Source organism: Thamnophis sirtalis, unplaced genomic scaffold, assembly GCF_051295495.1.
Source record: "Thamnophis sirtalis isolate CommonGarterSnake01/CBP01778 unplaced genomic scaffold, rThaSir2_p1.2 scaffold_3, whole genome shotgun sequence".
Lineage (NCBI taxonomy): Eukaryota > Metazoa > Chordata > Lepidosauria > Squamata > Natricidae > Thamnophis > Thamnophis sirtalis.
Genome location: NW_028261383.1, coordinates 72,538,241 through 72,552,020, shown reverse-complemented (window position 1 = coordinate 72,552,020; position 13,780 = coordinate 72,538,241). Strand labels below are relative to the sequence as shown.

The 13,780-nt window shown below is 33.6% G+C and overlaps 2 protein-coding genes across 4 annotated transcripts in view; one reads left to right on the top strand and one right to left on the bottom strand.

The window, feature by feature from the left end:
* CENPP (centromere protein P) overlaps nt 1-13,780 on the bottom strand; it is a 151,856-nt gene that overhangs the window by 110,103 nt on the left and 27,973 nt on the right. The gene's annotated exons all lie outside the window — the stretch shown is intronic.
* Nucleotides 848-10,258, top strand: OMD (osteomodulin). Of its 2 annotated transcripts, none has more exons than XM_014071649.2 (3): nt 848-958; nt 6,598-7,559; nt 8,114-10,258. In XM_014071649.2, the coding sequence occupies exons 2-3, from the start codon at nt 6,605-6,607 to the stop codon at nt 8,437-8,439; spliced, it is 1,281 nt and encodes a 426-aa protein (XP_013927124.2). In that variant the 5' UTR covers nt 848-958; nt 6,598-6,604; the 3' UTR covers nt 8,440-10,258. The 2 variants fall into 2 exon arrangements, with proteins under 2 accessions (XP_013927124.2, XP_087565259.1); XM_087709133.1 differs by lacking the exon at nt 848-958 and adding an exon at nt 1,350-1,435.

Here is a 13,780-nt window from a genome sequence, read left to right as displayed (position 1 = left end):
TGTTTATTGAAGCAAAAAAATATTTATGCCCCAAAATGGTAAAATATAATAATCCCATAATGGAGGAATCTATAGAAAAACTGAGATGGTCAAAATAACTGTTTTAATTAAAGAAAAGGTGCTTTTTGACCTGACTCCATACTTCTCTTTCCCCCCTTTTCTTCTTCCATTTTTTTATTATCTTTATTTTCCTTTGTATTTTCTATTATGATAATTTCAATAAAATTATATTGGTTATACACCTTGAACAGAAAGCTGTATTCACAATTACTGTGGCTTTAGTTATTCAGTTGCATTACTGCAATGCATTCTTCATAGAGCTATCCTTGAAATAAGTTTTACTTAGTGTCTGAAAAATATACACAGAATTACACTATCAATACATTCAATTATGCCAGCTGTTACTTGTATTTTCACAAAATAAGTTCATACATTCAGGTCTCAGTTATGTTACAACTGATATGAAATAGAAAAAAAGCATGCTTGTTTATAAAAGCTATAAAACTCAGCCATCAGAATGTTAAACATTTATCCATTTTAAAATGCTAACATTAAATACCCTTACAAAAGATTGACTACCAATGTATTTTCCTTGGTTTTTCATTGACTAACGAATGAAAATAAGAACCAGCAGTGACAAGGAAATAAACATAGTTCGATGGTCAATGTTAAAAATAATCTTCAGCCATCCCCTCAAGTGAAGGAAATTCCTACCACACCTCAAACCAAAAATTAGAGAAAGAGAGTTAAGCCACATAATTTCACCAGAGTAAAATTACACCCTTACTTGTATAATCTATTCTGTTCAACAAGGAATGCTTCATTCTGCAGAACCTTTTGCAGCAAATTATACTTCGTAAAATGCTTATATCTACAAGATAACACTTTTACCTTGAGGGCATCAGCATCTAGAATTCCTGGTATATTCTTTGGCAGTAAAATACCAAATTATCTTCAGGTAGGAAATTATTTGTTTTTAAAACTTCTAATAATTCTGTGGTAATGTGCCTTTGATTACTACATTTCAAAAATGATGTTACTTTTAATAACATAACTTTTAAAAAGACATACCTTATAATAAACATATAATGTGCCTAATTTATGCATGAATTAAGAACAATGTATGGAAACTTCTTAAGATAAAGGATTTAAAGATTATTTTGCACAGGTTTAGTAGAAAACATATTATTGGGCAACAATAATATGAAGAAAGAAAACAATACTGAAAATTTCCTAAGAGTTAGCTTTAATGGAATCCTATCTTCTCCTGTGCCAGCACTAATGTAGATCTGAATCTGCTGCCTATCTGCTCCATTGTAGCACTATGATGCTGCTATTTTTCCAGTTCTCTTAAGCCATTATTCCGGGAAGGCTGCCTATTCCTCAGCTGCTTCCAGAACAGACTTTGGAGAGAACAGGAATATTATTTCAGAAGGTGAAGTATACAGGAACAGAACTGCATGTGTTGATTCACTCATCCAATACAAGATTCTGCTTGAGCTATAAAGATAACTATCTATTGAAAGCTATTAGTCTATTATTTAAGAGTCAACGACTTCATTTGGTGGTTTATACTTAGATCTAATGGTTCATATTCTTAAACCAATGTTGTACTTTTCTAGTTCTTTCGCTAAAGCATTTCATTTTTTTGAAAATCTGTTTGGTTCAAAAGCAGCAGATAGCAAACCGGAATGAAAAATTATTTTAGACATAGTCAAAGCTGATAGCAAGGGCATATCTAGATAATGAAAACATGAAGCATGAGGAAACTGATTGGGACACCAGAAAATGTGTGGTTGAATAGCATTTTTTAGCAGCAAATGCTGATGAAAAAAAGTATGCTTGTCCTCTTGCTTTAGATAAGCTATGATACAAATTAAACATTTAACTTTCTTAACTATGTGATTAAAATAAATTCAATAAACAAAAAAGATAGGAAGAAAAAGGAAAACAGTGCCAGGAAAAATATTTTCTATATCTCAGGAGACATGAAATACATATTATAAACCTTTATAACAGAAGGTTTAGAGAATGTTCTGATTTACAAATATGAAAGAGTATACTTCATTTACCAACAATTTCATGGAACAGAATTTATTCAATAGAAGTGAATGCTTATGTGAATATATCATTATCTCAATCAATTCCTAATTTATATTCTGCTTAGAAACGTTTGATCTTATTTTTTTTAATTTGAGCATTTACTTGAATACAAAATAAATCTATTTACTAATCTGAATTAGGCATAAATTATTACCTGTTTAGATTATTTTTCCATGTTTCTTGTGTTGATTTATCATCTAATACTAACATTGTTAGGCAACAAACTTATACTTTATATATAAGCAAGAATTTGTGCTATTTGATATTGAAGTTAATTGCTCAATATCTTATATGCAAAATTTCAACTTATAAATCTTGATTTTGACTTGACATTTACTGAACGCAACTGTGGTATAATATTTAGTCCTTTAACTATAGTTGCTGTTTTGGCCATCATTATGCATTCTCTCTTCTCAAATTTCCTGGAATCAATTAACTAAATGTTTACTCAGTTTATGAGACCAACAAGTAATAATATTTTTACTGTGGCAGTTATGCTGCAGTACAGTACTTCCTTTCAATTTATTTTATAGGATAATAATAATTTATTTTAAAGGGAAGGACAAAGAAAATATAATTTCTCTTACTTCCAAAACTAAGAAACGATAGATTTAATTAATTGTATAAGTCTTGTATAAGATTTATTGCATAAGTCCTCTCATTCTTATGCTTAAATAAATTATTACTATTTTTTTTTACTAAAACATACATTACTAAACAACAGCCAACAACTAAATAGTCAGCTATAAACACCCCAATCAATAATTAAAAAGCCACACAACCAGGCACAATATAAATACCACACAAAGAATAGCCCAAAGCACACATTCTGCTACAAAGAAGTTTCCTAAGGAGGGGCTCCAGCTCGAGTCCAAAAGTTTGAAAGAATACACCTCTGGTCCCTATGACTGACCCAGATTGGATGCTGCAACTTCTTATGTATCCACATTCTTGGAGTTTCATTAGTTCTAGTGTTAAAGGCAAATGAGAATAAGTCCAAATTCTCTCCAATGTGACAGCCCTTCACATATCTGAAGACATTTTCCATGTCCTCTCCCAACCTTCTTTCCTGCAAGTTAATCATACATAGATCTTTTAACTTCCCTTGGTTTCTCTTTTCACTATATTTATAACACTGTTCTGGACTTGTTTCAGTTTATTCATATCTTTTTAAAACTGGGATGTGCAGAATCAAATGCAAGTGAGGCCTGATCAAAACCAAGTAGAGCAGGATAAATTACTTTCTACTACCTGGATTCTGAAGTCCACTTGATAATCTTAAAATGCTGTTGGCCTTCTTTATAACTGCTGGAACATGTTGGGCTTGTGTTCTACTAGTACACTCAAGGTCTTCTCATATGTGCTTCTCTTGAGCCAGATTTCTCTGCTCTTATAAATGTTTCTTCTTTTTTACTTAAATTCATAATTTTACATTTCTCCTTGTTAAATTTCATTCTTTGTTTCAACTAACTGTCAGGTCTTTTTGAATCTTTTCATCTCCTCTCAGGTATTACCCACATATCCTGGTTTTGTATAGTTTTCAAATTTGCTAAGCATTTCCTTGACTTCCTCCTCCATATATATAAATAAAAAATATATATAAAAATATAAAAGTGCTAAACAGCAACATGCCTAGGACAGAGCCCTATGGCATCCTACTTGAAATGTCTCTCAAGGCAGATTTGACACATTTATAAATGTTTAAGGTCCTTGAGCAGATTATGGATCTACCTATGTGTTTTTAAATCTGTGTTTTGATAATAAGGATGCTATGAGAGACTTGCCTAAAAGGCTTTCTGGAGTCAAGACTGCGCTTCCCCAATTATTTATTTTTTCACATTTCCAAACTGCCCATCTCCTTTAAAGAGCAATTAGCCAAGTTTGTAACTATCATAAAATGTTATCGTTAGTTTGGACTGACTTTTTTGGCATATATCCATGTTGGCCCCTGTTAACTAATCAATTCTTATTTAAGTGCACAGAGACACTTTTCTGTCACCTATTTACTTTCAGTTTCTTTGCTGGACTCTGGGTTTGAGCCCTTGAATTTCCTTTAGGCTTTATTTTCATTGACCAGATAAAGCTTTTTCCTAAATAAAAAGATTATCTTATATCCTATAAACAGAACAATGGAGATTCTGAATGAAAAGTTGTTATTGTTAGTTGTGAAGTTTTGTCCAACCCATCACAACCCTATGGACAACACTCCTCCAGGCCTTCTTGTCCTCTACCATCCTATGGAGTCCATTTAAGCTCATGTCTACTGCTTCGGTGACTCCATCCAGCCACATCATTCTCTGTTGTCCTCTTTTTCTTTTGCCCTCAATCTTTCCCATCATTAGGTTCTTCTTTTCACCTTCCTTTCATTAGGTGGCCAAAGTATTTGAGTGTCATCTTCAGGATCTGGCTTTCTAAAGAGCAATCAGGATTGATCTCCTCTAGGAGTGCCTGGTTTGATCATCTTGCAGTCCAAGGGACTCACGGGAGTCTTTTCCAGCACCATAGTTCAAAGACCTCAATTCTTTGGCACTCAAGCCTTTCTTATGATCCACCTTTCACAGCCATATATTGCAACTGGGAAAACCATAGCCTTGACTATATATACTTTTGTTGGCAGGGTGATATCTCTGCTTCTTAGTATGCTGTCTAGATTTGCCAAAGCTTTCTTCCCCAGGAGCAAGCAAGTAGAATGACAAATAGAAACATATAAAAGATTGTTTACAAGTCTATAGTTATAGTTATAGCTTGCAAGTCTATAGTTAGTTATATATTATATCTATTATGTAAGAGGACAAATAATTTATATTATCTTTACATCTTTTATAAATTTGACTAGAGAAGGGACAGATTAATTTAATTTAGAATGCTAACAAGGTACAGAATTTCTTTTCTGACAACCAAGTCCCTATTGTCTTTTCTTACCATTTGCTACCACCAAGTAAAGTCTGGACTATGTATTTTTCTACAATGTTCAGTATTTTTTTCATTTTATAATTTAAATGGATGTAAAAATTAGTGCGCAGAATAATATCTTACATCTTTTATACCATATATTGGAAGAAAAATACATCTAAACAACTGCCTGATTTACTTAGGATTTTCCTTACGTCAAGTAAACACAGAAAATTAGATCTACAAAAATCCAGATATCTACTAGATCACAGGTGTCAGACCTGCGTCACGTTGCCATCATGTAATGTTTCACAATGTTTCGTTCCTTCGGGGAGCTGGGGTGGGTATGGCCTGCACATGATGCATCCGGCCTGCGGGTCGCCACTTTAACTCCCCGGTATTAAATGGTAGCACTGAGATACAAAATACTGTAAATCTTTACTCCTGTCATCCATATTTTTCCCCAGATTATATATTATAGTCTGACAAGAAGTCCTTGTATAAATATTTACTGTTGTTAGACCAAAACACTTTTCTAAGTTACTCAATTCGGTTTCCACAGTTGATGTTGATGTCTTACAGAAAATTCCTTAGCTACCAGATTTGGATGCTCTAGACATGCCTCTCTTTACCAATAAATTCAAGAATGTGATCTTGCAGATGAACTTAAGTCTAGCAACAGTGCAGGATATCATTTCATTCCTGCTGAGATCTACAAAGCTTTAGACCCAAATGCTTTATAGACATTCTAAGACATCTTGGAAATAATTTGATCCAGAGGACAATGTCTGTGATGCCCTAACTGTGGCTCTGTACAAGATAAGGGAAGCAAATTAGCCTGCAGTTAAGGAGGACCTACCCCAATTGATCAAATGGTTATAAGTGACAGCAGGAAGTTTCTAGTGTTAGATCTGCAAGGTTCTGTTAATGTAGCCTTATTTTTTTTTTAAAAAGTAGTTCTTGTAGTCTATATTTCCTGTCTGGCTTATCTGGAAGGGCTGACATGAAGTGCTAGAGACTCTGTACTTTCAGACTGGGCTACAGAGTCACCACCAGGTCCAGAATTGAACTGCACAGCAGTATTTGTCTTTGAAGCCAAAGGAGTGCCATATTATACTTTAAAATTTCAGCCATTTTTCATAGCAGGAAAATACCAATGGAATCATACTAGTCAATGTCTTATTAAACAACACCAATGTTTATAATGTGAAATAACAATGTATGCTATTTGAACATTCATATTGGATAATTTCAACTGAAGGGAGAGATCAAATTAAACAATGGGAAAATGTATATACAGAGTCCTAAAACAAGTTAAATATGTATGCCTTGACTTTTGCACGCCACTAAACATCAACAAATCTTTTTAATGCTGCATTGCTTAGCTGTCTACTGAATGTTGTAGTCATTCAAGCGAAATGCAAACAGAAAAAGAATTTTAATTCCAAGCTTAGAATAATTTTAAATCTTAAATATGTAGAAGCGTTAGCTCCTAGATAAAACAAAGAAAATATTGTTCTGTTAACTATGTAATACCAGTATTTCCTTTGTTATCAACTTTTTAATGTCAACATATTTAATCTTGTTTGCTTCTTTCTGCAGGATACACATGAAGAAAACGAAGATGGCAAAACCAAGTCAAGTGTTAACTATTTTTCTTCTCTTTGAAATGTCAGTGTTTGGTCAATATGAGAGTGATGATTTTGAGGATGAATACGAGCATGAAGTGGATAGTGAATATCCATCTATTTTTCATCAAATTCCTCATGTAGAATATAACGTTCCATACTCCACCATACCTGCTGAGTGTGCCAAAGAATGCTTCTGTTCACCTACTTTCCCAACAGCCATGTACTGTGATCATCGCAAGCTTCTGACAATACCAAAGATTCCAGCTCACATCCAACAACTTTATCTGCAGTATAATGAGATTGAAGCTGTGGCTCTGGAATCCTTTGTTAATGCTACAGCTTTGAAAGAAATTAATCTCAGCCATAACAAAATCAAGTCTCATAAGATTGACAATGGTGTATTTGTCAAACTTGCAAACCTCACCCAACTTCATTTAGAATATAATCAGTTAGAAGAAATTCCATTCCCATTACCCGGAAGCTTAGAAAGGTTAATCCTGGGTTCCAATCAAATTTCCAAGTCCCACGGTAAAGCCTTGGAAGGGTTAACACATTTAACAATGCTTGACCTCTGTAATAATTATCTTGAGGATTCCCAGCTCAAAGGAATAGACTTTTCAAGTATGAGAAACCTAATGCAGATTAACCTTTGTAGCAACAAACTACAGTCTATGCTTCTGGATCTACCACCTTCAGTGATGTATCTTTCACTTGAAAACAATTCAGTTTCTTCCATTCCAGATAATTACTTCCACAAGCTTCCAAATCTTACTGCTTTAAGAATGTCACATAATAATCTTGAAGAAATTCCTTATAATGCTTTTATGTTCTCTAGTCTTCTGGAACTTAACCTTGGGCATAACAAATTGAAACATGTTTTCTATATTCCAAGAACCCTACAACATTTATACTTAGAAGATAATGAACTGGAAGGTTAGTTTAATTGCTTTTATAAATCTAGTTTTTTTTAACATTTACTTTTACTTGACGCATATTTAATTACACTGTAATATATGTATTAGTGAATTAGCTTTCCAAAGGTCATTATGCTAAAATTCATGTGGTATTAAATTAGCTAGCAACCATATGGAGTTTTAACTGGCATATTAGATATCGGAAGAAAACAAGTAAGAGCTATAACCCAATTAATTTCATATGTTGCAATTCGCCTTTTGCTTAAAAGATACAGATACATGCCAAATCCTTACATAGGATTTGTTATGCAAAAAAGATGGCCACAATTTCCCAAACTCTCAGTTAAGATCATATTGGCTGCTGGTTTCTTTTGGTCCTATATCAATGATTAAGGACCCTACATTAACAGAGTGGTGGAGACTGAAAAAAATCAATTTCAGCTGAAGTAAAGTCAATAATAATAGAAGATTTCTGGTTATTGGTTTTGCTCTCGTAACAGGAAAAGAGTACTTTGGAATATCTTGCAAGAACCTGTATTTACTTTAATGAACATTGCTTTTGTCTTTTTACAGTCATGAACGTTACTTTAATGTGTCCTACTATTGATCCACTGAACCTCAAGCATTTAACGTACATAAGAGTGGACCAAAACAAGCTTACAGCTCCAATCAGCACCTATGCATTCTTCTGCTTTCCACATGTGCGGAGCATCTATTATGGAGAACAAAAAATTAGCAAAGATCAACAAACACAGCTGAGAACACCTCTGTTCCGAAGATTTTTCACGCAAGAAGAATATGAAGAAGCAGAAGATTTTCATGAAGAACAAGATGAAAGCCATGATCACGATTCCAGAGGAAGTGACAATGACAACTACCTTGATCCTTACTTCTATTAAAAATTTATGAGGTAGTAAAACTAGCAAAATAATAATAATATCAAGTATAAATGAAAACAGAATAAACTAGAAAATGCAGTAAACCACCTGAAACTAATCAATATATTTTGTAGCATATAGAATATTTTTATGTAGAAAATCTCAATAGCTATGAAAATAGTATGTTTCTTAGATGTTCAAACTATTAATAGGAGACTATGAAAGCATTTTAAATGTCATAGAAACATTCAGGTGAATAAAACAAATGCCAAGACAATGTTATCTGTATAAAGTTGGTATTGTAATGATAATCTCTAAATCCTGATATATTTGAAACTGCAATATGACACGCTACTGTTATTTGACATATATCTTATTTTTAGTTTGAATAAATTTTCTAAGACAAGTTACAGTTTATTCAGAATCGTAATTAGGCTTGCAGCAAAACCATTACAATAGTAGATTTAAAAATCTCTTGGTATTTCAGTTAACATTTAACTGAATGGCTAAATGGTCAAGCATTTAACATTTTATGCTTTATGCATGTAGGTGTATCTATGTATAAACTTAACATTCATGAAAAAATCATCTTTTGCCCAAATTCACTTCATAAATATGAAATTATTCAGGGAGCTATCCATTGATTCAGAAGAATAAATTGAAGTTAATACTGTACTCAAGTGAAACAGATGGCTAGTGGGTATTGGTTCACTTAAAAATCATAATTTTAATCCAAAGCTGTATAAATTATAATATGAATAATAGAAAGATCAGCAATCTTTTCAATTGACAGGATACTCACAAATAAAATGAAAACCAATCAAAATCTTAAGAGATCCTCAAAATTCACATAATCTTACTAACTTTACTCCTGATATCTTTGCTATCTCTCATAGTAAATAATAAAACATTCATTCTGCTGCATAACATTTCAGGAGATTTTGGTTCATTATCATAAGCACCTTTTCCCGCCTATAGGCATTATCTACCTTTTGGTTGCATAAAATCATGGTTGATATCATAAACACGTTACCATGGGCCCAACTATTACTCTTGTACATTTCCAATATAGTTAATGAGCAATAAACTTAACGTTTGTTACAGAATATAAAATGTTATCTAGAATGCAATCTCAATAAAAAGAGAATATTTGTAGCTCAGGGTTGATGCAATCTGCAACCAAACCAAACAAGAAGGTACAGACAGACACATATTGCAACAGAGAGGAAAATCAAGATTTGGCTTATACTTTATCAACAGTTTAAGGTTATAAAATATACTGTTCTATTCTTTTAAAAATATAATATTAAATATAATATTAAAATATATTTTAAATCAGTATTCACATTTATTTTGATTCCATATATGGGTTTTAATCAGATAGTTAACAATAAATACTTAAATATATATTGTGTTTATAAAAGTATAAGATGTTACAAATAAATCATGATAAGATTGAAATACATAGATTTTTTTTTTTGCTAGCGAATTACTTTCTCTCGTTTTTAAATTGGGTTCTCATAGACAGTGATACACCAAAAAGATGGAATCTGATGCACCAAAAACATGGCATTTCATTTTGATAATCTTTATTTTCATTTTCTAAATACTAAACATGTTGTGCTCTTGACTTGAAATACATTAATTCATAAAAATAGTATCATTTAACAAATATTTTGTATTCTTAAAAGTTTAATAGAATGTACTAGCATTCTACAGGGATAAATAATCAGATTTTTATATTTATTGTTATATAAAGCTATGAATTAAAAACTAAGCATATCATGTTTTTGAGAAATTTCAGAAGACCAATGTAAGAGCTAACACCAATTTTTTTTTTTAGAAAAAATGGATTACATAGTTTTATTCCTATTTTCTTCCTTTCAATCATGTCTGATTCTTGGAGACTAGAACAAGTCCCTGTAGTTTTCTTGGCAAGACGTTTCAGAAATTGTTTGTCTTCTTCCAAGGGCTGAAAATGACTGTCCCAGTCATGATCTCTATGTTTCTAGTCTGATGCGTTAACTTCTACAGTAAATTTTTACTTATAGGGATATTACAAACAATATTGAATTCTCTAACTAAGTACCTTTAATTGATAATACATGCCATAAATTGTTGATTTTCAGTTAAGTGGGAATGCTAGCAATAGATTTTATTAACTACACTTGTGTTGTTTTAACAGGTTGGCTAAATTAGTTAGTATCTTGGTTCTAAAGATATAGTCATTTGTGTGTGTGTGTGTGTGTGTGTGTGTGTGTGTGTGTGTATGCTGGTCTTGTTGTATTCAGGTCTTTTCCCGTGTAAGATTGAGATTGTCTTGGCAATGTTTCGGCGAGGTCCCACTCACCATCTTCAGGCTGGTATTTTCGGCTTCGTTCTTGTGCGAGTAAAGCGTGGTCGGAGCTGTCGTCTTTCTATAAAGCTTAGTGGGGGTGTGTGGAGTGCTGCCTTTGTTGCTGTAAATGGGTTGATTGGCTGCGTAGTTGCATCCTGATTGTAGATGGAGTTGATGTTTGTAGATTGGTCGGTTGTTTCGTATCATCCTGTGTGGCTGAGGTGCTGGCTGTGTGTCCGTTGTTCTTTTGTGTTGTAACGACCTGGTTGGTGGGTGGGGTTCGTTTGTTGACTAGGGCTAGTTTCCAGATGTCTGGCAGGCGGGAGATATCGTCACATTTATTCATGTTGTGGGGGTGTTTCTATATTTCGATGGCTTCCATAATTATTTTCTTGTTGAAGTGTTCTGTTTTGGAGATTAACCTGGTTCCTTCAAAATTAATTTCATGTCCTGTAGCTTTAAGGTGCTGGAAAAGGGAGGAAGTTTTTTCTTTTTTTCTTACTGCGTTTTTCCTTACCTCCCTTTTCCAGCACCTTAAAGCTACAGGACATGAAATTAATTTTGAAGGAACCAGGTTAATCTCCAAAACAGAACACTTCAACAAGAAAATAATTATGGAAGCTATCGAAATAGAGTAACACCCCCACAACATGAATAAACGTAACAATACCTCCCGCCTACCAGACATCTTGAAACCAGCCCTAGTCAACAAACGAGCCCCACCCACCACCAAGGCTGTTACAACACGAAACAACAATAGACACACAGCCAGCACCAATCAGCACCAATCTACCAATCATGATACAACTACACAACCAATCAATCCACACTTAAACAAAGCTGGCACGCCACCCACCCACCCACCAAGATTTATAGAAAGACGGCAGCTCTGATCACACTTTAAGCCCAAAACCCAGCCTGAAGATGGCGAGTGAGACCTCGCTGAAATGTTGCCAAGACAATCTCAATCTTTCACGGGAAAAGACCCGAATACAAGACAAGCCTACCTACACCCTTGAAAATCTATGAAAAAAAAAAACACACACACACACACGATACATTATGTATGCCAATAAATCAAGACTTTAATTGTTCTTCATCCTGCATGTAATTTTTAAGGTAAAGCAATTTTTATACTTCATTTATCACTGATTTTTAATGTTTTGTCATTTCTATCCTAGCAGTTACCAAAAGGGAAAAAAAAAACCTTTCTTATTTCATACTAAGTATTAGCTTTATCAAAAGTAACAAATAATATTTCCAGAAAATAGTATATCCTATTATCTGATAAACTTTGTCATCTATTGCATTTCTCAATCAAACCAAATGTGGATCAATATCTCTTATATTCCACAATCCACAAATTCTACAACGAGAATAGAAAACTGAACATATGCTCATTCATTTCCACTAAATGAAAACCTCTGTCAAGATTGAACCACTTTGCTTATTTCAAACCTTAACACTTTTCAACTTGCCAATGAACTGGAAGGAGGGAAGGGAGAAACAGAATGCTGAAAATGTGTGTGTGTATCATGAGAGCCTGGCAACCATCAAGGTCACCATTGCAGACACTTGAGAAAGAGATGGACTGTTTCCATTGCAAAAGGACATCTCATAACTGGACAATGTGGTCACCCAGAGAGAAAGGGAAGTTGTTGTTTATCTAAGCAAGCATTTGCATGGGAAAACCAGAACTAGTTTTGATTCTTCAGTACCAAAATGCTGTATCCAATAAAGTTTTCCTTTTGGAATTCAAAGCTCCCAAGAGCGTTTCTTTATTTTGGGTTCACTAGTCGGACAATTGATGTGGATTATTATTGTTCTACTTTGAGGCTCATGATGATTCCTGTGTAGTGACATTATTCCATGTTCAGGATATTTGAATAGTTGAACCAAAATTTTAGTTTTCAGAAAAATTCTATTGCACGTAGCAGTATTCGCCATCTATAAAAAGGTGATATTTTCATAAATAAGTTATGTTTAAGTGATCCCAACAAAGTTTAGATATTTTCTAAATAATACTTTAAAGTTGCAACTGCAGATTCTTCTATTCATTTGTTCTTTGAATGTACAGGATGGTGAAAAATAAAAGAAAATGCATATTCCCTAGAAAACTATAACTATTTCCGTAATAGTTTAGGTAATTGGAAATGGTAGCAAACAAACAACAAACTAATATTAGAAGGTTAACATACATAAGCAAACCATATTCATGTAAATATGGTTCAAACCCAGCACCTTCTGAAAATATTTTCAACAGCATAATTTAGCAATTTTCATAGAAATGTTGATAAATTAGTCTGCTAGAATTTTTATTTATTAAAGTTCTATGCTGCCCATCTCACTGAGACAGCAATTTAGGATGAAGGGCATGAGACAGATAGGGCCTCTGAATATGAGAAGTTATTGAAACTTCCTTTACCAATTTTGAGAATAAGGCACCCTACCATGTGAGGTGGAGAGTATGTTAGGAAAATATAACATCAAATTGAATCCCATAGCAATAGTTGGAAGTTTTGGAATTGCAGTATCATCCTACCTCTTAGTATGACCTCCAACAGATCTTTCTCTGGTTATCAAAGACTGAGTTAAGAGGCTGCAATTGGAGAAATCTCAGAGAATAAACTAGATCAGAGACTCACAGTAGAACACTTGTTTCATTATCTACATCGGGGTGTGCCAGCTGGGGAATTCTAGTAGCTGGGACACCTCGATGTAGATGGATGAAACAAGTGTTCTACTATGACTCCCTGATCTTTGTTTGTTTGTTTATAATGGAATAGCGTGAACAGCCTAGTCACTAGGCATCAGCAAAGCCTTTCTGGGATACTTCTTTAAACAATGAGTAAAAGAACAAAACAAAATAAAGCCGAAGAATGGAATGAGATCATAGTGAGAATGCAATTGCAATTGTTTTTCTTCCCACAACCAGCAATTTAAGGTGCTGCTATCACTTATAAAGCCCTACATGGCACAGGACTGGGTAATTTGCAGGAGGAGCCTTCCCAATGACATTACCCA